We start from the raw sequence: 26,109 nt of genomic DNA, 5'->3' as shown, positions 1-26,109 counted from the left end.
ACCGTATTATCGAAATGAAAGATGGCCGCCCATCTTGTTTCAATAATACAGGCTTCCCCGCCCCTTCACGGGGACGTCCTACGAGGAGGGTGGAGGAGTGGCTTAGTGGTTAGGGTCCAGGTAGTGGCCTAGTGGTTAGGGTGGTGGACTTTGGTCCTGGGGAACTGAGGAACTGAGTTTGATTCCCACTTCAGGCACAGGCAGCTCCTTGTGACTCTGGGCAAGTCACTTAACCCTCCATTGCCCCATGTAAGCCGCATTGAGCCTGCCATGAGTGGGAAAGTGCGGGGTAAAAATGTAACAACAACAACAAAAAAAACAGCATATACATAGTGCTTCATGTAGGGACCTTTTGCTCCCACACACCCACCCATGTCATGCTCAGATCCAGTCCACTTCCATGTAAAGCAGATAACATGGGATTTATACCACCATATCTGCCTTTTTAGATCAAGAGCCAGTATCATGGGTTCTGCAACTGTCTACAATGGAGTAAACCCCATATTAGCTACTTAATGCAGCTTAGTAAAAGGGCCCCTTACTTGGGCATAAATTATAATTAAATTGTTCTCCATATGAGAAGGAGCTTTTTGATAAGGCTACGGTTCTTTTATAAATGTGTCCTTTCATAAAAGCTCTTTCTGAGGAATAGTTTTTTTTTAATAACTTCTGTTAAAAGTCTTGTGACTTATGCAATTACTAATGAGTGGTATCAACATAATAGAATACTGAAAAATACCAAATATTCAAATGCATGCTTTCCACTGTCTTGTTTAGTATATAACTCTAATAATATTTTTTTCTGATGCTACATATCTATGAAAATTCTTGCAATCCATTGTTCATGCATTGAGATTCTAAATTTGCAGAACCAAAACGAAGCCAAGAAGAAGTTCCTGCAGCCTCAATTAAGAAAGGTAAATGGCATGAAATCAAACTTCTAAATCTACTACTACCAGTCTTTCCATTTAGATAGAGTTTTAGATGTTGCTGGAAAGGAGCCACCTACAGAAAAGTGGGAGGGAGATTGGGGAAGCCTCATTTAGGGTCTCTTTTTACAAAGGCACACTGGTGTTTTAGCGCACATTAAAAATAAGCATGCGCTAAATGCTAGAGATGCCCTTATAGTCCTATGGGTGTCTCTAGCATTTAGCGTGCACTAAAAACACTAGTGTGCCTTTGTAAAAGACCCCCTAAGCTGAAATCGATCGACTGCAAGGTAGCAGTCTCAGAAATGCTCCCTATTTCACTAGCAGGACCCTAAAGGCAGACCAAGCTCCATATTCTCAAAGCATGGATGAGATGATGGAGCATGGAAGAAGTATTTAGATTTGTTAGGAACTAGACAACAGTATGGGGAAAAGAAAACCAAAGGAAAGGACTTCACCTTTACCAGGTTGGAACCAGGATGCTAGCATTTAAATTTTAAATGGATGGAGTAACTTTAAACTTAGATCTTAGGGAAATCTGATATTTGTTCATGAGTTCATAGTTCAGAGGATGGTATCTCCAGAAGATTCTGGCAAAATGCAAGTTAAAATAACCTGATAGAGAAGTTGTGATAAAATCTAATGTAGCTTAGATGCATTTGAATGAAAAAAAAACAGAAAAAATGTATTCTAAATTCCCCTCATCATCTGTTACGCAAGATGTAAATACAAAAAAAAAAACATGACCTAAATTGTCTGTATGTGAATGCAGAAGTCTATAAATTACAATTAGAGTTATAATATATGATAGTAAAAGAAGAGAGTTCTAATGTACGACAGTTCAAAGATCTGGTGGAAGGAAAACAACCAATGGGCCAACAAGAGTACAAAGGTGGATCACATTTGTGGCAGGGTAATATTATGCTATTTATTTATTCACCTGCCAGTATTCAGCCAGTGGTGGTCAGTGTTTTTCATAACACTGACTATTGATGGCTAAATTAGCTGTGATATTCAATATTGGGTCTTACTTAGGCGCCTGAATTGAATATTGACATCTGACCAGAATTGTTCAGGCTAACAGAATGTATGGGTCCCAGAAAATATTCGACTAGGACTTACATAAGGCACATAAGCAGGTTTCAGCTGATTATCGTGCAGGGCTCACATAAGGTTATCTAGCTAGGCCCTGACCCCCTCCCCCTCTCAATTCTAAACCCTTCTCACTCCCAATCATCCCCTAGAACATGAACAGACTCCCCTCTTCCAATCATCCTCCCTCCTCCAGACTCCCCAAAATTGCCCTCCCTCTCTCTGTACCTCGCCCCCGGATTATCAACAGACCTCTCCCCAGGCCTACCTGCCCAATCCTTGTTGGTCTAGTGGATAGCAAAGAATGGGCAGGAGCAATGTCCACTCATTGCAGCTTCCCCTTCAAAATGACTGCTGTGACCTTTAGTAGCAGCCTAGTGATATTACAAAGTGATCACATTATTATCAAAGGTGTTATCATTTAAAGGAAAATACTGAAAAACCCTCCTGCATGTTGGATTTAATTCTTAAAACAGATTATATGGTCAAATGAGGAAATTAGAAAAAAAATTAAAGGAATAGTTGCTTGCATCAAAAATTTGGTTAAAGTGTAGTAGACGTTATTTAAACAGACCATTTTAGAAGCCTAGAAAAAATATATTTCATGCATTAAAAAGGTCAAAAGAAAGCCATATAAGTACCAGTGTGCTTTAATGGAGGAGTAAAAGAAAGAGTGAAAGTCAAAAGGGCATCTATTTGAAAATGGATCGCAAACTAAAATATGGAAAATAGGGGTGAGCACAAGCACTGACAAATTAACTGTAAGTAAAACAATAATAAAGCAGTCCAAAAAGACTTTGAAGAGAAGCTTGTGTAGAGGCTTACACTAATACTATAACATAAGCACTCGGTTATTGCACCTGCTACACTCCTAATTCCAAATAATCAAACTTACAAAATTAGGCATAAACCAGTCTCAGCTTTATTCATAAACCATCAAACTTTAACAATTCAATTTACTTGTTCCACAAACCAATAACGTATACTCCCAGATTCTATAAACGGCGACTAAAGTTCCTCATGCAAATCAGCACACGATAGTCGATTTGTGCATGGAACTCGATTGGTTAACAAGCCAATCAGTGCCAACAATTGAATGTTAACACCTAGGCTTCTCTAGTGTTTCGCGTGTGCTTATCATTAGCGCATGCTAAAAAAGCTATTGCGCTAAGTGTGTTCTGTAAAGTGATGTGCTTAAATCGGACTACATGGATGTCAAAAAGGGACATTTTATTTATTTAGATTTTTGCTCACACCTTTTTCAGTAGTAGCTCAAGGTGAGTTACATTCAGGTACTCTGGCTATTTCTCTGTCCCAGGAGGGCTCACAATCTAAGCTTGTACCTGAGGCAATGGAGGGTTAAGTGACTTGCCCAAGATCACAAGGAGCAGTAGCAGGAGTTGAACTGGCCACCTCTGGATTGCAAGACTGGTGCTCTAACCACTAGGCCACTCCTCCACTCCATGGCCATGGAAGGAGCTTGGGCAGGTCGGAGGCATTCCTAAAATTTATGAGCAGTGTTATAGAATATGCCTGATCTGTGCCTAAAGTAGTTGTGCTTTTACATCAGGTTTTAGTTGGTGCAAATGGTCACGACTAAATTTAGTCACAGGAATGGGCAAGGTTTATAGAATAGCGTTAAGTGTGATTTTTTTTCGGCATCAATTTTTTAGGTGCTATATATAGAATCTAGTCTATAATATCTCACAACTCACAACCTTAATTAGTTGGTAACGAACTAACAATGGACATTTGACTAATTATTTGTGTCATTCACTGCCAGGATCTGTGGTGACACAAGACCCTGATTTATTCCCCAAACTCTCAGTCCATGACGGTGCCTTACATGAACCATTTCCTTAATCTAGTTTATTATCCATCCCACCTGTTACCCCTCACATTGCAAATTACCTATTGCATACTGACCCCGCTTTTACGCCTGCCAAATGCTGGTGTAAATGCTTACAACCAACTAATGGCAGTTAGGCACTCAAATGCAGGTATTCATTAACACTGCACCTAAATTCTGGGAATGCTCCTGACCCACCCATGCCCCTCCCATAGCCACACCCGTTGGAGTTGTACACTATTTAATTTAGGGTCCTTTAACAAAGACACGCTAGCATTTTTAGTGCACACTAAACGCTAAAGGTGCCCATAGAAATATATGGGTGTCTCTAACATTTAGAACGTGCTAGAGTGCCTTTGTAAAAGGACCCTTTCGGCATGCATGTTATAGAATAGGGTGTAGGACACATCTGTGCATAACTCCTAGTTACTGCCAATTAAGTAAATTGTTAATGCCAGTGATTGATTTTTATCACCTAATTTGATAATTTGTTCGACATCCCAAACTTGCACACCCAGTTTGGGTTCCCTATAAAGAATCCAGCAGCTACTGCATTTATTATGCCCTATCTTCGAAAATTTTCTCTTAGGTGATATGATGGCAGGAGACACAAGCTTACCACATAGATTTCTCTCTCCTGGTATGTGGAAAAAAGTATAGATTTATCCTTTGAAGTCTACTAGGCAGTAACCTTGGCACTCACACCTCATCCATTACATTCAGCTCAAAACCACAGCAATAACCTCCATTAACCACAAACACAAAATATGGAACAAATTGTTTGTAGCTTTATTGAACTTTTCTATAACAAACCAATTGTTTCAATAATCTTAAATAACAATGCCTCTTTTATCCCACCAGAGTAGCAATAAACTCTTAAGGCTACTAAGTAACAACTTAGCTCCACCCCCCACTAATATTATGCTCATTAACTATATATGATGAAAGCGAGACTTGCATTATCACCAAGTCCCATCTTGGCTTCAGGCGGTATCACCCTTGAGTCTTTCCCTTGTTCAATCGCACATGTAAATTTTTGTAACCCCACCTTTCAACAGCCCAACCTGCTCTTTAGCCACCTGGTCCACTGTTCAACTACCCTGCAGCTGTAACAACCAACCCCCCCAACCCAAACTACCTCCCCACCAACCCTGGGCAGGTGGGTCGGAAAGAATTGCCTCACATACAACTCCCACACCTACTCCCACCACCCCAACCACATCACTGCCTGTCAAAACTTTCTTTCCTCAACCTCCTCAAATCCTCCGGTTTTTTTTTCTTCCACAGCCAATACTCTTCTCCCACCCATTCTGCTCTCCCTTTCCCTGCCTGTAACAACTCTCTCCCACCTACCTCCCCCTTCCTGTCCTTCTTTCACTGTCTCTTGCCACCAAGCTACGTCCTTCTCATTCAAAACACCCCATAACCCCCCCCCCCCCTCCCCATTCATGCTTATGGCTGATGCTCAGTCAAGGATATTGGCCCATAGCTTTAAGGCCATGGGCTTCTGATATGGGTGGGTCTCCCTTTGTCCTCTTGCCATGTTGCCACCATTTTATTTGCCTTGTAGAACCTCCACATTCCTTGCTGTCTTTGCTACTACTTGTGAACAAAAATAATTAAAATCGGTGTATTCATGTACATCACTCTCTTTATGTTTTCCACAGTTGAGGCTGAGAAACTAAAACATGCAAGTCTGACAAAAGAACTGCTAAGTATGTTAAATGCAAGAATTTTGTCTGTGTCTTGAGCATGCTGCAATCTTTTTAAAAGCCTACATGAATCACCGGCCATAGCAGTTACATTTTTCGTGGTTGTTCAGTGCCCCTACTCAGACAGCGTTTGGCACTCGCCCTTCAGCTACAGCAACAAGTGCTACTGTTTCCGGATAGTGGCAATATGCAAACTGCTATCCAGATAACGGTAGGACAGCAAATTTTCAGTACTAATGTTAGCCAGGTAATTATCTGGATAGTGGTCTCAGTTTTACCACTGTCCAGATAACTACCACATCCTTGCCTATGCCTTACCAACACAGTAAGGGGTTCTTTTACTAAAGCTTAGCTCGAGTTATCTGCAGCAGGGTCCATTTTATTCCTATGGGCCCTGCTGCAGATAATGCGAGCTAAGCTTTAGTAAAAGACCCCCCGAAAACACTTAGGTGCTGACTTAGGGGACCTTTTACTAAGCAGCAGTAAGCCCCCCACTGGGGGCGGAACTACTGCCGGCCTAACGCAGGCACTTGTGGTAGTTCCACCCCCAGTGCGTAGCATTTCCAGCGCTAGGGAAAAAAGGTCCCTATTTTTTTTTACCACAGCAGTTACCCGGCGGTAATTGAGTAGCACTGCGTGCTGGCAGGTTACCTCTGGGTAAGCATGGGAACCCTTACTACCACCTCAATGGGTGGTGATAAGAGCTCCTCCCCCGGATGGCCACACGGTAAGTACAATCTTACTGCATGGCCATTTCTTTTTTTGTAAACAATAGTAGGAGGATCACCATACAGGACTCCAAGATACAAGGTCACCAAACATATAAAGAGGAATCCAATAAAATTTATATGGAAATATGATGTTTGATTTTAACAAAATATTTCTAAAAAGCAAGGAAAAGACCTCAAAACGCCCGACCGCTTATTTACAGTTTTCAGCGGCTTTAACTGGGGGCGTGGTGTTCATCACTGGTCATAAAAACCTTGCTTGGAAAGAATTATTTTAACTTTTAATTTATTTCCAAATTTATTTCCAAAAAGATTTTAACAATTTTGCTCTTTTTTTTTTTTTACAAAAAGGTTTTTTTAAATATATTGACAATATCAATGCTAACTTCAAAATTTATTTAGTTCATAAAAACCTTCACTGGTTCTCATGAAGTACTATAAAGCAGCTTTACAGAGATAAAGTAAAGTCGAGCACTTATCTGTTGCCCGACGGTGGCCCCATCCTTTTCGCTTGCAGACTTTTTCAAGGGCTGTGCTTCGACAGAGAAAGCATTGAGAAAACTTTTTTCCTCTCTCTCTCTTGATCTGATCATGGCTTGCAATAAGCCATGATCAGATCAAAAGAGAGGACTTTACTTTATCTCTGTAAAGCTGCTTTTTTAGCAGGCATATAGATGCCCATAATATTCCTAGGGGGATCTACACATTTCCACATTAAGCACGCATTAGGGCTTAATGCCCTTTAACAAAAGGGCCCTTTAATTTAACACAGAAGTGACAAACCTAACACATAAGTGACTAATGCTGTAAAATTAGCAGTCGTAAAATAGCACACAGCTTAGTAACTATTCCTATTTTTGCCCTTTTATATTAAAACCTATGCTATCTGATGCTGTGCAGGCAGCAAAATAATTAAGATAATATTTACAACTTCAGCAAGTCTTTATTATATAGTGTGCATTCACATATTTATAGATAATTTAATTGTAACATACAGCTCTAATAAAACTGTGACTGTGAATATTACTACAGTACATTTTCCATTTCATTGCTGTCCCATAACTGCAGAACCAAAACGAGAGAAAGAAGTTTCTGGAGCACCAGCTAAGAAAGGTATGTGGAATGAAACCAGTCTTCAAAATCCATCGATCTTTTTCTTGTTCCATGCTGTTTTCTGCTTTTACTTTCACTAAGCGGGGTCTTCGTAGCTATGGAAATAAAGTTGATTGAGCAGAATAATGAACTTTTTCATAGGTTCCAAATTATTCTGGTGATTTTAAAATGTAAGTTCTCCATATTTGTTAAGGAGAATATTTTTCGTTTCTATTGTAGTGATATAAGTGCAACATAGACTATGAGAAACAAGTGTATGATGTCTAAATTGCTCAATAATGTGCATGTATTTACATATATAAGTTGTAGAATGCTGCAGCCATAATAAACTCCACTCTTTTCTCGGATAAATTGTCAAGTGCGGATATATGTTGTGTATGGTGTGGAATGAAAGGAAAGTGCTGAAGTGCCGCCTGCCCAGTTTGTGAGAAACAAATGTATGATGTCTAGCAATATATCCTTTCTGATATTTACTCTGCAAATATTTAAGGCTTTTAGGGCCCCTTTTACCAAGCTGTGGCAAAAGGGGGCCTGCGTTGGCATTGGCACGTGTTTTTCATGCACGCCAAGGACCCCTTTTTACCGTAGTGGGTAAAATGGAAGTTTTTCTTTCCTGCAGGAAATGGCCATGTGGCAAGTAAAGCACTTGCCACATGACCCTTTTGGGGGGGATCCCTTACCGCCACCCATTGAGATGGCGGTAAGGGCTCCCACGCTAACCCAGCGGTAACCAGACAGCATGCGGCACTGCCCGATTACCGCTGGGTAGACCCAGCTCTACAAATATGATGGCGCGCTGGGGGTGGGAAGTACTGCCAGGCTGCTGTGGTAGAACGGCAGTATTTCTTGTTTAGCGTGCAGTAAGCCCTTAATTTCCCAAATATTTTTTAACAGGCACAAAATAATTGAACATGTTTGCAAAATATGACTCCGCAGTACTCTATTTATATAACTGCTTTAGTTTCTACCTGTTTCTCTCTACATATCTGATATAATAAAGGTCTTATCACTATTGTATATCTATGACTTTTAAATGTAACCCATTTTTCTTACTAAACACATAGAGATTAAACAAGATAAAGACAAAGTGTTTGCAACATCGATTAAGAAAGGTAAATACAAAGAGATCAGATTTCAAACTTCTTTGTTTCTTGCAGTCTTCTGTTTTTATGAATTTTGGAGTTTAGTTACAGATCTCCACAGAAATGTACACTTTCCTTTCTATTATGGTGACATGCCATAATATGATAGAGACATCAAGTCCACTGTAGGATGATTTATGTCTTCTATTACTTTGTGGGAAGTGGACCAATGACTCCAGAAAACTGGGGCAACTGCATTGAACAATAAACAAACTTTAATGCAGACTCAACACAGATCTGTGTTTCAGCCACAGGTCTGCCTCAGGAGTCTTTGATGGTCTGTATTCGCTGGAGGGTCGACTTCCCACTGCCTCACTACTGGGCAGTGGGAAGTCGACCCTGCAGCATTTTTGTAATCATGATGGTCTGCGGTGTGGTTCCCTGAAGAAGCAGAGCGAAACGGAACCGTTGGGACCGCACATTTGTTCATTCTGGAAGCGGAGGTGTACCACTCTCCACATGAACTGGACAGCGTGCTTAAGATAAGTGATTTATATTTTGATTGCAGCACGCTGTTGTATGGTTTATTAAGAAAAGGCTAAAGGACTAAACATATTTTTGCACATTTCGAAAGAAAAATACACTTTAAAAAAAGTGTTTGGGGTTTTTTATGCCTATGATTACTTTTTGTGCTGTGCGCATATGAAAAGTTACAGTTTTGCCACAGGTGTATGAGACATTTTCCACTTTTCACTTAAAAATAGTCACATGCCACTCTTCGCTGTGTGGGTTTTTGAAAATAACAGCAACAGAAATAATCCCTTGCCACTCCTGTTCCACCATTGCTACCTAGCTAACTGCTCCCTGGATCAATGCCTAAAATATCTACTCAAAACAATCTCTACAGAAGCAGTAAACTGGGTACTTGATGGTCTCAATGAACTGTTAAATGCTGACTCTCTTCCTCCTGATATGGGCAAAATTGTTCTCACCCCACTGCTGAAGGGATCGGGGCTAAACATAACTTTGCCTGCAAAATACCATCCAGTGGCAAGCATACCCCTTTTTTCCTAAAGTACTAGAATCCTACATTAGTACACAACTCTCTTTATATCTGGAAACATTTTCTATTTTATACTGGTCATAATCTGGCTTCAGATTGTCACATAGTTCGGAGATATTGCTGCTAGTTCTAGCTACATATGTCAAACAACACCTATGCAAAGGCGACCAAGTAATTCTCCAGTTCGATATATCGGCAGCGTTCGATGTAGGAATAACAGGGACTGTGCTTAAGTGGTTCTGTGAATTCCTTTCAAATCGAAGCTACTTTGTATAGGTTGTCCAAATTTGGGCACAGATCCCAGATCCATTTACAAACTAATTAATTGAGTCATTAACTACCAATAATTGGTGTTAATTGGCACTCATTTGGGTTTATGCATGGATCTGTTCTGTGCCTTATTCTATAAAATGTGCACCTAAATTTTATAGCATGTAACTCTAAAGGGTGCATGGCCGTTGGAAGGCATGGGAGGGTCAAAGATGTTCCCAGAGATTAGGTGCAATGTTATAGAATAGGGTGATTTATGTGCTCAACCGCCATTAGTTCTGCACCTGCATTTACACCAGGTTATAGCAGGCTAAGGGGTTGTCTTACTAAGCGATGGTAAGCCTAACGTGGGCTTACCACTCGCTAAACCAGAAGTACCGCCAGGCTACCGCTGCAGCCCGATGGTAGTTCCCACCCCCAGAGTGCATCATTTTTATTTTTTTAGCGCCAGTGTTTACCTGGCGGTAATCAGGCGGTGTTGCGCACTGCCTGGCAGGTTAGCGTGGGAGTCCTTATCGTCACCTCAATGGGTTGTGGTAAGTGCTCCCCTCTGAAATGGTCACACAGCAAGTGCTTCAATTGCCGCTTGGCCATTTCTTAAAAAAAACAAACAGCCTTTTACCTGCGGCGGTAAAAGGGGGCCTCAGTGCATTTCAAAAACACGCGCTGATGCCAGTGCAGGCCCCCCTTTTGCCTCAGATTAGTAAAAGAACCCTTAAGTGCAGTGCTCATAGTTAAGCATGAGATCCACGCTAAAATATTATTCTCTAAAGAGTACTTCATAGAGCGCACCCTTTGCAGAATATTAGTTTAGCACAGGGGCGAAGCCAGACAACAGATTTTGGTTGGGCCTAGGCAAGAAGTGGGTGGGCACCAAGTGTTCTCCCCTCCCCCCAACCACCACCAAAAAATATCTCAGCTGGTGGGAAAACACTTCTTTCCACCTTGGCAGTCCGCAGCAGGCATGTGCTGAAAAATGAGCATGCTCAGGTGCCAGTATTGTGGAGAGTAGTGTTTTCGTTACCATCAGGGGGAAGTCTTCAGCTGGCTGAGCTTGGGATCCCCACCAGCTACCGTTAACGTGTGCTACACCCAGGCCCACCTGTGGTTATGCCACTGGTTTAGCATGGATCTTTCCAGCACTTAACTTAAAGGCCCTTTTACTAAAGGGTTGCTGCACAGCAATGGCTTACCACCCAGCAACCCAGAACCACTGCCAGCCCAACACTCCCGCTGGTGGTAGTTCCGAAATTGCTAGCATGATGCTAACCCGGTGGTAATTGGCAGCACTGTGTGCTGCCCAGTTACCACCAGGTTACTGCAGGAGCCTTTACTTCCACCTGAATGGGTGGCAGTAAGTGCTCCCCAATCATGGCCACTTGATAAGAATAATCTTACCACATAGTGCTTTTTACCCGCTGGGCCTTTTTACCGCAGCTTGGTAAAAGGACCCCTTAGAGTGCCATTTATAGAATTCTGCCCATACCTGCAAATGAATAATATTGTAAATCTTTTCATTCTCCACAGTTGCAGAACCAAAACGAGATAAAGAAGATGTTCATGCAGTCTCTACTAAGAAAGGTAACCAGAGGGATGGCAATCTTCAAAATTCATAAATCTCTTTTTTTGTTCTTTGTTATTTTCTGCTTTTATTTCCAGTAATGAGGTCTTTGTAGCTATCAAAATAAAGTTGATTGAGCAGAATAATGGACTCTAGCTTAAAATGATTCTGAAGATTTGTTAATGTAAGTTCTCCACAGACCTAAGCACTGGGTCCTTGCCAGTAAAGCCAATCCAGGTCAGCAGTGAAGTCTGGGATGTTATCAGTATGTTAAAGATTGTATGTTAGATGGAGGAATTATGGGAGCTTTGAAAAGATTGTTGTTACAAGCCCATAGCATTTATTCTGTTTGGGATCTGTCCTTGAATGATTCTTAAGAGTTGTGACAATACCGTTTTATGTGATCTGGTGAATTCTTTTTGTGTGTGTGTGTGTGTGCTAAATTACCAGATGACCACTGTAGGAATAATGGAATGACAGTCTCTTACTCCTTCAGTGGTTACTGACCCCTCTCTCCTCACAAAGATGAAAATGAAACAGTATATACCAGCTTCTATGACAACTTCAGATGTTATGGCCAGTCCTTTTAGAGCAGCAAGCAGGTTCCTGGAATAGCCTAGTGGTGGATACTATGCACTGAAAAGAAGGTGACCCAGGCCCACAATCTACTCTAACTGGTACACTTGTGGTGGAAAGTGTTACCCCCCCCCCCCTCCAAAACAAAACCCCTCAAAAATCTACTATACCCACATATAGGTGACACCTGCAGCTATAAGGTCTATTGTGGTGGTGTATAGTTGGGTACAGTAGGTTTTTGTGGGTTTTGAAGGGCTCACCATACAAAATAAGGGGGTAATAGTGAGATGTGTATCTAGGACCTTTTATGTGAAATCCACTGCAGTGCCCCCTAGGGAGCCCCACTGCTCTGCTGGGATGCCTTTGTGTCTAGTTTACTAGGAAAGATGGCTCTTCTTACTGCCAAATGGCTTGATTTGGTGTGTTTTTCACTTAACGTTATTTTTGGAAAATGGTCTAAAATGATATACTAAGCAAAACAATATCTAGGAAATGGTCATTTTCAAAGAAAAAAGAAAGACGTTTTATGGTTTGAAAATGGTCATTTTCACTACTTGATTTTTGGATGTTTTCAGCAATACACCCAAAGTTGGATTTAAACATATCGAAAATGCCCCTTTCTGTGTATGCAGGACAAGAAGAATGTTCATTTTCATTAGCTGAACACCTTTTTGTTATATAGGAACAATAAAATGTCTATCACTGTTTTGCTTTTATGTTACATACAGCCTTAACAGAACTTTTGTTCATGCTAAATAATTTTAGCTGTGAAATTTACTGGAATCCATTTTCATGCCATTGATTTCTCAAATTTTCAGAGCCAAAACAAGATAAAGAAGAAGTTTCTGAAGTTTCAATTAAGAAAGGTAAATCAAATTTTAAAACATAATAAACCACTTCAAAACCTAAAAAACACTTGTTCTTTACACATTAGGGACGTTCACGGGTCACAGCATTTCTGACTATTTTCATTTGCTTATCTTGTCATTCTAATTTTCAGATGTTTTTTCTTGTTTGTTTCACACCTTTTAAAAATCCACATTGGATCTTTTTAACAAGCACAAAATCAGACTGAAGGTGTTCTAAAGAGTGCACATTCCTATTACACATTTTTCCCCAGATTCTATATATGGTGCCAAAATTTGCATGCTGAAATTTCAGCCCGGATCCATTTGTGTGTGGAAACGAATTGATTAACGAGTCAGTAACTATCAATTAATGGACCTCAACAATTACTGAAGTTAATTGGCACTAATTTCTTTTTATGCACACATCTGCCCACGCACTATTCTATAACACTGGACACCTAACGGACGCCTAAATCCCACAGTGTGCAATTGAAAAGGGGGCATGGCCAGAGAACGAGCATGGGAAGGTCAGGGGTGTGCTGAAAAGTAGTGTGTAGTGTTATAGAATAGTGCCCTTTATGTGTTCAAATGTCATGAGTTGGAACACCTGCATTTGCACCAGGTTTCAGCTGGCACAACAACATAAGAATAGCCATACTGGGTCAGACCAATGGTACATCTAGCCCAGTATCCTGTTTCCAACAGTGGCCAATCCAGGTCACGAGTACCTGGCAACATTTCATGATACCAATCCCAGGGCAAGCAGTGGCTTCCCCACATCTGTTTCAATAGCAGCCTGTGGACTTTTCCTCCAGGAACTTGTCCAAACCTGTTTTAAACCCAGATACACTAACTGCTGTTACCACATTCTCCAGAGTTTAACTGTTTGTTGAGTGGAAAAATATTTCCTCCTATTTGTTTTAAAAGTATTTCCCTGTAACTTCCTTGAATGTCCCCTAATCTTTGTACTTTTGGAACGAGTAAAAAATGAATTTATTTCTACTCGTTCTATACCACTCAGGATTTTATAGACTTCAATCACATCTTCCCTCACCTATCTCTTTTCCAAGCTGAAGAGCCCTAACCTCTTTAGTCTTTCCTCATATGAGAGGAGTTTCATCCCTTTTATCATTTTGGTCACTCTTCTTAGAACCTTTTCTAATTCCACTACATATGGTGACCAGAATTGAACACAGTACTCAAGGTGATGTCACACTATGGAGCAATATAGAGGATTATAATATCCTTGGTCTTATTTTGCATCACTTTACTAATGGGGAAATGGGACTTGATATACCACCTTTCTGTGGTATTTTGCAACTACAAAGTGGTTTGCATAGTATATACAGGTACTTATTTTGTACCTGGGGCAATGTAGGGTTAAGTGACTTGCCCAGAGTCACAAGGAGCTGCAGTAGGAATTGAACCCAGTTCCCCAGGATCAAAGTCTGCTTCACTAACCACTAGGTTACTCCTCCACTCTTAATAATTCCTAGCATCCTGTTTGGGTTTTTGGCCGATTTAAGCATTTTGTCTACAATGACACCAAGGTCTTTTTCTTGAATGCTGACTCCTAAGGTGAACCCTTGTATCAGGTAACTATATGATTTGGATTATTCTTCTCAATGTGCATCACTTTGCTTTTGTCCACATTAAACTTCATCTGCTATTTGGATGCCCAGTCTTCCAGTTTCCTAAGGTCTTCCTTCACAATCCGCATGCTTTTTGACAACTTTGAATAGTTTTGCGTCATCAGCAAATTTAATCACCTCATGTGTCATTCTGATTTCCAGATAATTTATAAATATTGCACCGGTCCCAGTACAGATCCTTGCCTCACTCCACTAGTCACACTCATCCATTGAGAAAAATAACCATGTAACCCTACCCTCTGTTTTCTGTCCAATAACCAATTCCTCCTGTCCCATGACTTTTTAATTTTCTTGGGAGTTTTGTCAAAAGCTTTCTCAAAATCAAGATAAACTACATCAATCGGCTCACCTTTATCCACATATTTATTCATACCTTCAAAGAAATGAAGTAGATTGGTGAAGCAAAACTTCCCTTGGCTGAATCCATGCTGATTCTGTCCCATTAAGCTATGGTTATCTACATGTTCCATAATTTTATTCTTTATAATAGTTTCCACTATCAGGCCGGCACTGACATCAAGCTTACTGGAGCTCAACTGGAGCACCCTTTAGAGAATACTGCTTAGTGCTAATTTTTTTGCTGCCAATATTTGAGTGTCATTTATAGAATTTTCCTTTTGTTTGTATTTCTAGCAAGTAAAGTCCCAATATTCAGTGGAACATTTTCTGGCAGGAGTGACTCCTATCTGGTTAAGTACTGCTCATCAGCGCCAGGCAGGAGCGTAGCCAGACTACAGATTTTGGGTGGGCCTAGGCAAGAAGTGGGTGGGCCACGCCCCCCCCCCCCCCGCCACCAAAACAATATCTCAACAGGTGAAAAAACGCTAATTTCTACCTTTTCAGTTTGCAGCAGGCATGTGCAGAAAACTGAATATGAGCAGGTGCCGGTATCGTGGAGAGTATTGTTTTCGTTACCATCAAGGGGAAGTCTTCAGCTGGCTGAACTTGGGATCCCCACCAGCTACCACCAAACGTGTGCTACTGTTGGGTGGGCCAGAGCCCTAAGTGGGTGGGCCCTGGCCCACCTGTGGCTACGCCACTGGCTCCAGGCTCTGATTTCAGCAGTATTATACGAATAATGGCACTGAAAATCTTTACTGACTGCCCTGACACTAACTGGATTGTAGCAATAGCACCAACAGAAAGTAGTCAGAGGAGCAAGGAGCCATTAGAAGAACCACACATCCAATCTTATTGGAAAAGAATCAAGTTTTATTGATGGAAGGCCCGACTTGTCCAAGTTTCAGCTACAGTCTGAATCAGGGATCATCAAAAACTCAGGGGTCCTTTTACTAAGGTGCGCTGAAAAATGGCCTATGGTAGTTTAGGCGCCGGTTTTGGGCATGTGCAGATCCATTTTTCAGCATGCCTGCAAAAAAAGATTTTTTTAAATTTTTGCCAAAAATGGACGTGCAGCAAAAATAAAAATTGCTGTGCGTCCATTTTGGGTCTGAGACCTTACTGCCAGCCATCGACTTAGCGGTAAGGTCTCTCAAATTAACCGTGTAGGAATCACCTATGCGCGTCATCGTAGTTGCTGCCCAATTTTCACCATGCACCAGAAAATAAAAATTATTGTCTGGCGTACGTAGCGGACGCACATAAAAAATGAAATTACCGCACAGACCAGGTGGTAACCAGGTGGTAACTCCGAATTGGCTTACTTTGGGTGTGCATAGTCGCCTATGTGGCTTAGTAAAAGTGCCCCTCAAGAATTTATAGAGCACAATATTCTTAAATTGATAAGGAACTCCATTTTCATCTCCTGGCAAAAACACCATGAGCTTCAGTTTCTTCCAAAGATAAACCACTGTTGCTGAATGTTTGTGTGGAGGTGTTCCTCTTCTCATCTTTTTTGACTATCTGGATAGTGCCAGGTCAGTCCAGGGGTGAAGTAAAGATGGATCTAGAAATTATCCATGTACCAATGATGTTCAGCACCAGCTCCAAGATAACCATCTGGACAAATTAGGACAGCAAAATAGCAGCCCTATCCGGTCCAGAAAGTTATCTAGATTCCAGTACTGAATATTGGCAGTAATTGGAAATTCTCCAATCATTGCTCTATACCCAGATATTCTGCATCCACCTGGACTAGAGGGTATACATCCCAGAGTACTGATAGAATTGAAAAATGAACTTGCAGATCTATTGTTAGTAATATGTAATTTATCTTTAAAATCAAGCATGGTACCGGAAGATTGGAGGGTGGCAAATGCAATGTTGCAGATCTATTGTTAGTAATATGTAATTTATCTTTAAAATCAAGCATGGTACCAGAAGATTGGAGGGTGGCAAATGTAATGCTGATTTTTTTTAAAGAGTTCAAGAGGTGATCCAGGAAGTTATAGCCTAAATTTTAGTTGTAGGATGGCCAATACATGTATTCTATAAACGATGATTAACTTTAGGTGAGGTTTATAGAATAGCGCTAAACATGTTTTTTTCAGCACCAATTTTTCAGGCTCCATGTACAGAATCTGGCCGTATTTGTCTACTCATTCATTGTATTGGATATGTGAATATGTGAAGCCTGTGGAGCACATTCTTACTTTAGTAGTGAAACTATGGCACAAATACAAGAAGACTTGTCCACACTTCGGGCACCATAATTCCTTTCTTAAAATATACTCAAGAGCCAGCGCTATAGGAATGAAGGGAAAATGAAGAAGTGAAATAGAAATTTTTTATTTTAGATGAACAAAACTGCAGCCTACTTTCTTAATTAGAAGGAAGATAGAGTTGGGGGGGGGGGGGGGGGAGAAGAGGGTTGTCACTTCTATGCAGAAGCCCGATGAATAGAAGTAGAATAATTCATCCCTTTACAAATTTTGCTTTGTCAGCTGCACTGCCCATCAAAGTCAATCACTTCACAAACAACATATTCTTTTTATATTCTGAAGCTTCTTGATGGGCCCCAAACTGAGGATGGGAAAAACAACTTAACTACAAGAAAGATAATGGGATGGGGATAAAAGAAGAGACCTGTTTCATACAATATAGCACTCTTCAACCTTTAACACCCCCATGATCTGAACTATATAACAACACAGAAAGGTATATTATAAAGTAGCCTTCTGCCCTTATATAGCAGTTTCACCCCTAGTAGTAGTACTACAAGACTATCACTAGGAGTCAAGATGCACCATTTTGAACAGGAAGCCACATAGAGTAGGAAAAACTGCACTATACTCCCTAGACTACTGTAACTCCACCAAGGCCCTATTTGATGAATTATGTTAGGCGCTAATGCACAGCTAATGCAGCAAAAATGGCCGAACGCAAGATGCATTAAAGTGTTCTCTGTTAGTTTTGCCATTGCATATACTAAGCACACAGTAAATGTTTTGTATTTTTTGGAGGCGGCATGTCAGAGGCAAAGAATGGGCTTAGATGCGTTAATCAGCTAGTATGCTGACATAACCGCTGTACTAACTGGTTAGCACATCCATAAAGTTTGAGCCCTTAGCTCCTCCTAAATAGTCTGCATTATTATTATTATTTTTAATAGTCATGTGCTAATGTTAGCATTAGTGCATGGCCAGAAATGCACAATTTTTAAAAAGCTCCTGTTGACGGCTGCACTAGAAATAGGCTTAGCATGCAGGAAAGGCCCATGTAAGGAAGTGCTAAGCCCTTTTACTAGTGCAGCTTAATAAAAACCCTGTAATTCATGTTAGTAACTACCCCCCTAATTGTTTGCATGCTGTTTTCTGAAGTCCCGCTATGGCAGAAAAGATGAGTCATGATATAAGGGCCGGCCCAAGGCAAGATGCCACCTGAGGCGGAGCTAACATGCCGCTGCCTCCCCCCCCCCCCCCCCCGGGATGAGATGCCACCCCATGGCGGCATTTACCTCGTCATGTTGACATTCAAAACCTGGCAGCAGCAGCAATTCCCATATGCTGCCCTGTCGCCGGCATCCACCTCTTCCCTTTACTGCGGCTGCCTGAGCCTCTCAGAAACAGGAAGTTACTTCAGAGAGGTGGCAACAGTAAAGGGAAGAAGCGGGTGCTGGCGGCAGAAAGACAGCGTATGGGAATTGCTGCTGGGTTTGGAATGTCACCATGATGAGGTAAAACTCCGCGAAGGGAGAGATGCCACTCTCCGAGATGCCGGCAGATTTTGCAGAAAGAATCGTGAGAGAAGCATGAGATTCATGAGAAACCCTTTTCTCCAATACCTTAATGTCTGCTCCAACCTGGCATTATTTTTTGCAGCAGTAAGGCAGTTTTGTTTCGGGTGCTCTTTTCTGAGCATTGGGGAGGAATCCAAAATGACCTCATTAATATGAGCTTGACTACATTAGTATGAAACTTTTTGTTCATCTGCGCGCTCATTTGTTTTCACACTCCAGGCCTCTGAACATTCTACACAGGTAAATGTGGGTGCTAGTACAATGCTATTGGTTTCTAGCACATGCATTTACTTTTGAGCATTGAGGCCATAGAGAACCATCCTTGGTGTCTATCCTATTCAATGTTCCAATTCCAACAGTTAGATCTTTTTGTTACTTGGGTATGATTCTTCATTCTTTCTTATTAGAACAGCACATTTCCCAAGTATTTAAGAAAAGTTTTTTGTGACTCTGTCACATTTGTTCCATTCGTAAGTATCTTGACTTTGCTTCCATACACACTTTGATTCATGCTTTCTTAATTTCCAGAATCAATTATTGTAATATTGTCTATGCAGGTATTGCTCAGGTTCAACTCCGACATCTTCAAACACTCCAAAATGCAGCAATTTGTTCACTTTTCCAGGCTAAAAAATTTGTTGTCACCCCTCTATTTTTGCAGGTCCATTGGTTACCCATAAAATTTTGAATCTAGCTTAAGGTTCTAATTATTGCACACAAAGTATTACACAGAGGGTCTCCAATTTATCTGTCTTCTTCTATTATTCTATATACCCCAACCCATTCTCTATGTTCTTTAGATGCTCACCACTTGGTTTTGTCATCATTAAAATGAGCATGTTATGGGGCCCTTACTAGGCTGTGGTAAAAAGGACCCTGTGCTAGAGGTGGGGCTGTTTTTGTCATGCACTGAGGTCCTTTTTACCGCAGCGGGTAAAATTGGCCAAGAAAAGACATGACCATGCGGTAAGATTGCTCTTACCGCATGGCCATTCAGGGGAGCACTTACCACCCATTGAGGTGGCGGTAAGGGCTACCATGCTAACCCAATGGTAACGGGGTAGCAAATGGCGCTGCCTTATTACTGCTGTGTAACCCTCTGTAGAAATATTTTTGAGTATTTCCACTAGCGCCGGAAGTACCACATGATGGGGGTGGAACTACCACCAATGCCCGTGTTGGGACAGTAGTAGTTCTGGATTGCCGAGCAGTAAGCCCTCATTGGGCTTACCGTCACTTAGTAAAAGAGCCCCAATGAGACCACCAGATCCTCAGCATTCTTTTACTTCGCACCAAAACAGAATTGTCCTTTCCAACATTTAAGTCTACATTAAAAACTCATTGTTTTCATTTTGCATTTCATTTAACTGCAGAGTGACCCAGTGTAGCACAGTCTCTAGTGAAATGGGGAAGCTGTTCTTAATTTTGTTGTTGTTGTAAAAGTTTTGTGTGTATATGATCTTTCCTGTCTTAAATAGAATTCCTTTCTGTTCCTAATTTGTTTCATATAATAGTATTATTGTTCACCGCTTTGACCTTCTATTTTGCAAAAGCGGCATATCAAATCCCAAATATTCATAAACATAGTTTGTCTGACAGAGAATTAATTGCATATATTACTTCTATTTAGTGTTATACGAAGACAGCATTAGTGATTTATAGAGCGCTGATATATGACATTAGTGTCTGAGATTTTGAATATCTCCTCAGTATTTGTGATTTATTCCACCAATACTGTTGTGTGACTCATTCAGAGTCTTGAACCTTGAACATATTCTGTAAGGTAGGAGTTTAATTTAGCAAGTTTATGGTGTTAAGTGAATTATATTCTCAAAGGGAATTATTAAACATGCCCAGGGATGACGTAGAGATGTACATCTGAGCTTTTACAAGAAAAGACTGTATGACTCAGTGAAACAGGATGAGGCAAACTTTTCCCGGCAAATAAAGTAGAAATGCACACTGGGGCTGTAAATATTCTAGATAGTTCTTTTATGTAATCATGTGGACTTGGAAGATGATGTCTAAGATTTATTTTAATTGAGCGGCTTGAAGGGATATGTAAAACAAAGGTCAGTCACTGGGTGACCATTGATACTTCAAGCTTTGTGCTCAAATAGCATGAGTAAGTTTATCAAATTACATTATTTTGCACATTCTGGAAGCTTGTATGCTAATTTCACTTTCATTTTACATTTTTTTTATTTTTTACATTTATTATCGTAGTTGATACAGCACTTAACACAAAAATCCCTAAATGGTTTACAGCAATAAAGTATGATAAAAACAATAACATCATGGTTATTTAAACCATATAAATTATATAACAAAATAATCTTTCAAGCAAAATTATAATTAGGGAGGAAGTTATCAAGGTGAGCTACCATTAAGATGGGTTGGTTTACTGGCAACCCAGGTTATTAGTAACTAGGTCTCACTGCTTAAAATGGGACCTGTGCTAAAATAACATGAGTTGTGGCAAGATAGCACAACTCAATGGTGGCTCACATTGATAACTCCCCACCCCCAAGTAGTGGATCTAGTTAATCAATGGCAAAATCCTGGAAAAGCCTTTACAATCTTTGAAGTTGCCAGGAATGTATTCTTTCCCAATAACAGAGGAAATACTTCAAGTTTTTGTCAGCTTTAGTTGTTTTCTCTAGTTGCTTTTATGGGTTGAATTTTAGAGCACATGAAAATAAAGGATCTAATGTTTTGCCAGCTCAGTCACTATCTTAATTCGGTGCCAGCAGCAGCAATTAACCTAATATAGATATTCAACTCCACTATCCGTGGATGTTGCAGAGCTGGATATAGCACATGGAGACTAACAGTAGCACAATATATATGCACATAATTTGTATATGTGTTCATGTGTACATTACAGAATTGCCCTGAAAGTCTTGTTGCTGTGAGCTATATTGTTAGTGAGTTTTGTGAAATGCTTTGGCACTTCATTTCTATTCTAATCTTGAATTTTCAGATCCTGAGCAAGTTGAAGTGACTGTCACAGTGTCAATAGGTAGGTAAATTGGGGATTATATCTTCTAATGTTTTGCTTTCTCATGCTCTACCTATTATGGTGCCCCATGCTAACCAGTCTTGTAATGTAGGCCTTCTCCTCCACCCATCTCAAGATCACCTCATTCTGAGTCCTGTGATACCTCAAACAACCTTGATCTCTCACTCTTCCCCTTCTCCTGATCCTCACATTGCTCCCTCCTCTGGATCCCTACCCTGTCCTAACTTCCTATCAATCAGACCTGTAGTGGATGGGAGAAGAATATTAGTTTATATCCTTCCCACTGAACAACTTTCCTCTTCTAAAATGATGTCTTCACCCTTTAGCATCTTGACCAACATACACAGGAGGCAATTATATAAGACGACACCTCCAGCGATAGGAACATATTCTGTAACAACATCTGGGTACCCAGGTGTTGGTACAGAACAGTAGTGTAATCCAGTATCAGCACCCTCAGTTTACCAGCCATAGACCTGGTGTAACTGGGGATGCCTAAATTTGAATGCGTAGAACAAAACAGAAGACGCATCCAGATTGTCCAAACAAAATAAGGCAGACCATTGTCTTGTAGAAAATGATTTTATTGATCAAAAGTGCTCGACATGGCCATGTTTCACCTTCCTAATCATTTCCTACAAGGCAGTGATCTGCCCTGCTTTGTTTGGAATAACAATTTATGTGCATAAATCAGTCATCCTTGCTTGGTGTTTTGAGTTATGTACATAACTGGGAGCCCCACCCATGCTATCTTATTTATTTCCTGAATGTCATATACCACTCTAACTGACTAACAGAGCAGAGTGGTGTACAAGCTAAAATAAAGAAGTAAAAGGAACTCCATTAAAATATAGGAAAGTAACACAATCATACAACTTGGAGAGACAAGGCAGAGGTGGGCAAAAAAGATTAAACAAAGGTAGGGTAAAAAGGATAGTGTAGTAGGTGCTTATCAATTAGACAATCTCACCAAATGTCCATCCACATGTACACCCCCCCTTGCAGTATATACTATAGAACTTATGCACCCCTTATGCATAGTAACATAGTAGATGACGGCAGAAAAAGACCTGCACGGTCCATCCAGTCTGCCCAACAAGACAAACTCACATGTGCTACTTTTTGTGTATAGTACAGGCAGAGAGGGTAATACAGTATACAATAAGAGAAACCAAAAAGAAAAAAGCAACACTGGGCCTTCAAGAGTGGGACAACAGGAGTACTTTATTAACCAAGGACCCGACACGGGCCGTGTTTCGGCGCCAAAAAGGCGCCTGCCTCAGGGGTCAATTTGTAGATGTAGTAGTTAGACAGAGTTCAAGATATAGGTGCCTTGAAAGACAGCCTCAGTAACTTGTATTGATTTCGCTATCGCGTGAATGAAAAGGGCTCCGATAAAGGGGCCTTCTCCTGTTCAATCCAAAAGGGTAAATATTTTGGCGCCGAAACACGGCCCGTGTCGGGTCCTTGGTTAATAAAGTACTCCTGTTGTCCCACTCTTGAAGGCCCAGTGTTGCTTTTTTCTTTTTGGCTACTTTTTGTGTATACCTTACCTTGATTTGTACCTGTCCTTTTCCGGGCACAGACCGTATAAGTCTGCCCAGCACTATCCCCGCCTCCCAACCACCAGCCCCGCCTCCCACCACCGGTTCTGGCACAGACCGTATAAGTCTGCCCAGCACTATCCCCGCCTCCAAACCACCAGTCCCGCCTCCCACCATCGGCTCTGGCACAGACCGTATAAGTCTGCCCAGCACCATCTCCGTCTCCCGCCACCGGCTTTGCCACCCAATCTCGTCTAAGCTCCTTTGGATCCATAGAGGGCTCCTTTTACCAAGCTGCAGTAAAAAGGGCTCTGAGGTAGCGGCAGGGGCCGTTTTTGCCTTGCACCAGGACCCTTTTTACTGCAGCGGATAAAAAGCCCCTAAAACAGACATGGTCATGCAGTAAGATTATTCTTACCGTGTGGCCATGTGGGGAGGGGAGGGAAGGGGAGCTCTTACTGCCACCCACTGAGGTTAGAAATTATGGAATTATTTCTCATAGCACCTGAAATAGGACACGCTCGAGGCAAAAGTACAGCCGGCGGCAGCATTGGGCTGGCAGTAGTTCTGGTTTGCCACATGGCAACACTTTAGTAAAAAGGCCCCAGAATGTGTAAGTGTTTAAGTTTTACTTTTCTGTGTATTCACATCTGCAAAGGGACATGTAACGACAAGCACCTTGTTTATGCTGCTTATTCCAATTCTTTTTATTATTGCTAAGTATTAAGGGCTTTTTTACTAAGCGGCGGTAAGCAGTAACACGTGCTTACCGTGTGCTGAAAAGGCACTACTGTGGGATATACACAGGTGTTCCCTGGTAGTTCTTGGATCACCGTGCACCAATGCCATGCTAAAAAAAAATTAAAACATTTTTGAACGAGGTGGGTGTGTATGAAGGCGGAGAGAATATGCGTGCCCTGCACTAATCAGGTAGCGCAGATAAATTACCGCGTGCTTCCCAATTTATGCGGGTTTAGCGTGGGAGCCCTTAGTGCCTACAAAATAGGTGGTGGTAAGGGCTCAGGGGGTAATAGCCGTGCGCTAAGTGGGAAATTAGCGCATGGCCATTAATGGCACAAATAAAATTGTGGCCAATTTACAGCTGCACTAAAAGTGGCTTCAGGGAGCAGAAAACCCACAAGCTAACAACAGCGTCGGCCACTTCTTAGCATGGCTTAGTAAAAGGGCCCCTTAATGTTTTCCCTAGTTTCAGTAGTTTATTTCATTTCTCTATTTAGCATGATCTGTTCTTTTTTCTTTCCCACTGAATATTCCCCCTTCTCATTGGTGCACTTTTTCTTGATACTCAATGAATGCAATGTCATTTTTGCAGGACTATCAAATAGGAGAAAGTGTAAATTCAAGTTGGGTTTTATTGTTTTATTATGGTTCCAAGGGGGTCGGGGATGGATGACTAGTTGGAAAGGGAGGGACTCATTTGAGCTGACAATATTTGTACTACTGATTGAATTTTACTGGACCATGTTTTAGCCTTACTATACAGGCATGTCATCAAATTAACATTTGATACTGCCTGCTTCAGAAAGGCAGGCAGGGCTTAATTATTCACGAGAACCTATATTTCTTTCCAATGGCAGCGCTTCTGTCTGGGAGTCTTATTAAACCTTATCTTTGTCTTGCAGCAGTACCTTCAAGGAAAGAGCAAAAAATAGTCAAGACAGCTAAGCTAGGTAATGTAATGACGTGCGCTGACATTATCTTCCTCAGGAAGACAGAAGCAAGGGGGAAACCATTGCATAAAGATGAATCACAGACAATACTGCTTGAAATGTGCTGCTCTGTTGCAATAGTGGACACTGCTCCAGCTGCCAAATCAAGGGCTAAGAGTCGAGGTTAACTTCTATGCTTGTCTTGTTTTCCGTTTACTGGCCACCAAAGCTAGACAGGCACTTCAAAAAATTGTTTCCACTGTAGTCTGAGAAATGCTGCAGAGATTTTGTAAGTATGCAGTCCCTGAATATGAGGAAAAAATGAGAAGATTGCCCCCTAATGCCTGCTTTGAAAAATGAGCATTTTGAGTTAAATCTATGAATTTGCACTGCCTATTCGGAGGCTCATGTCCTCCCGATAAGACAGCATCAAAATTATTATTGTTCCCCATGATTCACCTCTTCTAGTTCAAAACGTTAATTAGTAGTAGTAGTTTCATGACACATACACAGCAAAAACAACAAAACATGATTTCCATAACATTATATCCCTTGTGGTGGAAGGCATGAATAATATACTTTCTAAGAAATGAGTTATTTCCAACTCCATTTGTGTGGAACTGGGGCATAAAAATATTTATATTTAAAAATGGCTTTCTAATTATCGATGCTGGGTAGAACAATATGAATATTTTACTAGATTCACCTCTGCATTGATTAGATGACTTATTGTGAAAGTTTTTCCTTGTCAAAGACTCTGAAGTTCAACAGTGTGTCACTTAGTGGCCCTTTTACTACGCCATGTAGGTGCCTATATGCGCCTGAGCACCAATTTGGAAGTACTGCCTGGCTACCGCATGGCCCGGGCAGTAATTTCATTTTTTAAGTGCATCTACTAAGCGTGCCAGAAATTTTCCAGCACACGGCGCTAACCAGCATATGCATGCTGATGATTACCACCCGGTTAACGCCTGAGACTTTATCACTAACTCAATGGGTGGTGGTAAGGTCTCAAGCCCAAAATGGACGTGTGCCAATTTTTATTTTGCCGCATGTCCATTTTTCGCCGAAAAGGCCTTTTTTTGCATTTGAGCTGAAAAATGGGCCTGCACACGTCCAATACACACATCTACACCAGCGCAGGCCATTTTTCAGCGCACCTTAGCAAAAGGACCCCTAAACATTTACCGTCTGATAGTCAGCACTATTTAACTGGCCAGGAACAGGTCCTGGATGGTTAAAAAGCGCTTAACCAGCTAT

General features: G+C 41.1%; 1 protein-coding gene across 1 annotated transcript in view; it reads left to right on the top strand.

The window, feature by feature from the left end:
* The window catches only part of LOC115464762 (triadin-like), a 248,485-nt gene that overhangs the window by 184,245 nt on the left and 38,131 nt on the right, over window positions 1-26,109 (top strand). Inside the window, exons 23-30 of the mRNA XM_030195115.1 lie at window positions 870-917; window positions 5,538-5,585; window positions 7,379-7,423; window positions 8,488-8,535; window positions 11,366-11,419; window positions 12,794-12,841; window positions 21,597-21,635; window positions 24,823-24,870. Of these exons, the coding sequence (XP_030050975.1) occupies window positions 870-917; window positions 5,538-5,585; window positions 7,379-7,423; window positions 8,488-8,535; window positions 11,366-11,419; window positions 12,794-12,841; window positions 21,597-21,635; window positions 24,823-24,870 (378 nt within the window). The remainder of the gene's footprint in view (window positions 1-869; window positions 918-5,537; window positions 5,586-7,378; window positions 7,424-8,487; window positions 8,536-11,365; window positions 11,420-12,793; window positions 12,842-21,596; window positions 21,636-24,822; window positions 24,871-26,109) is intronic.

This window comes from Microcaecilia unicolor, chromosome 3, assembly GCF_901765095.1.
Source record: "Microcaecilia unicolor chromosome 3, aMicUni1.1, whole genome shotgun sequence".
In the NCBI taxonomy this organism is placed as follows: Eukaryota; Metazoa; Chordata; class Amphibia; order Gymnophiona; family Siphonopidae; genus Microcaecilia; species Microcaecilia unicolor.
This window is presented reverse-complemented; position numbering and strand designations above follow the sequence as displayed.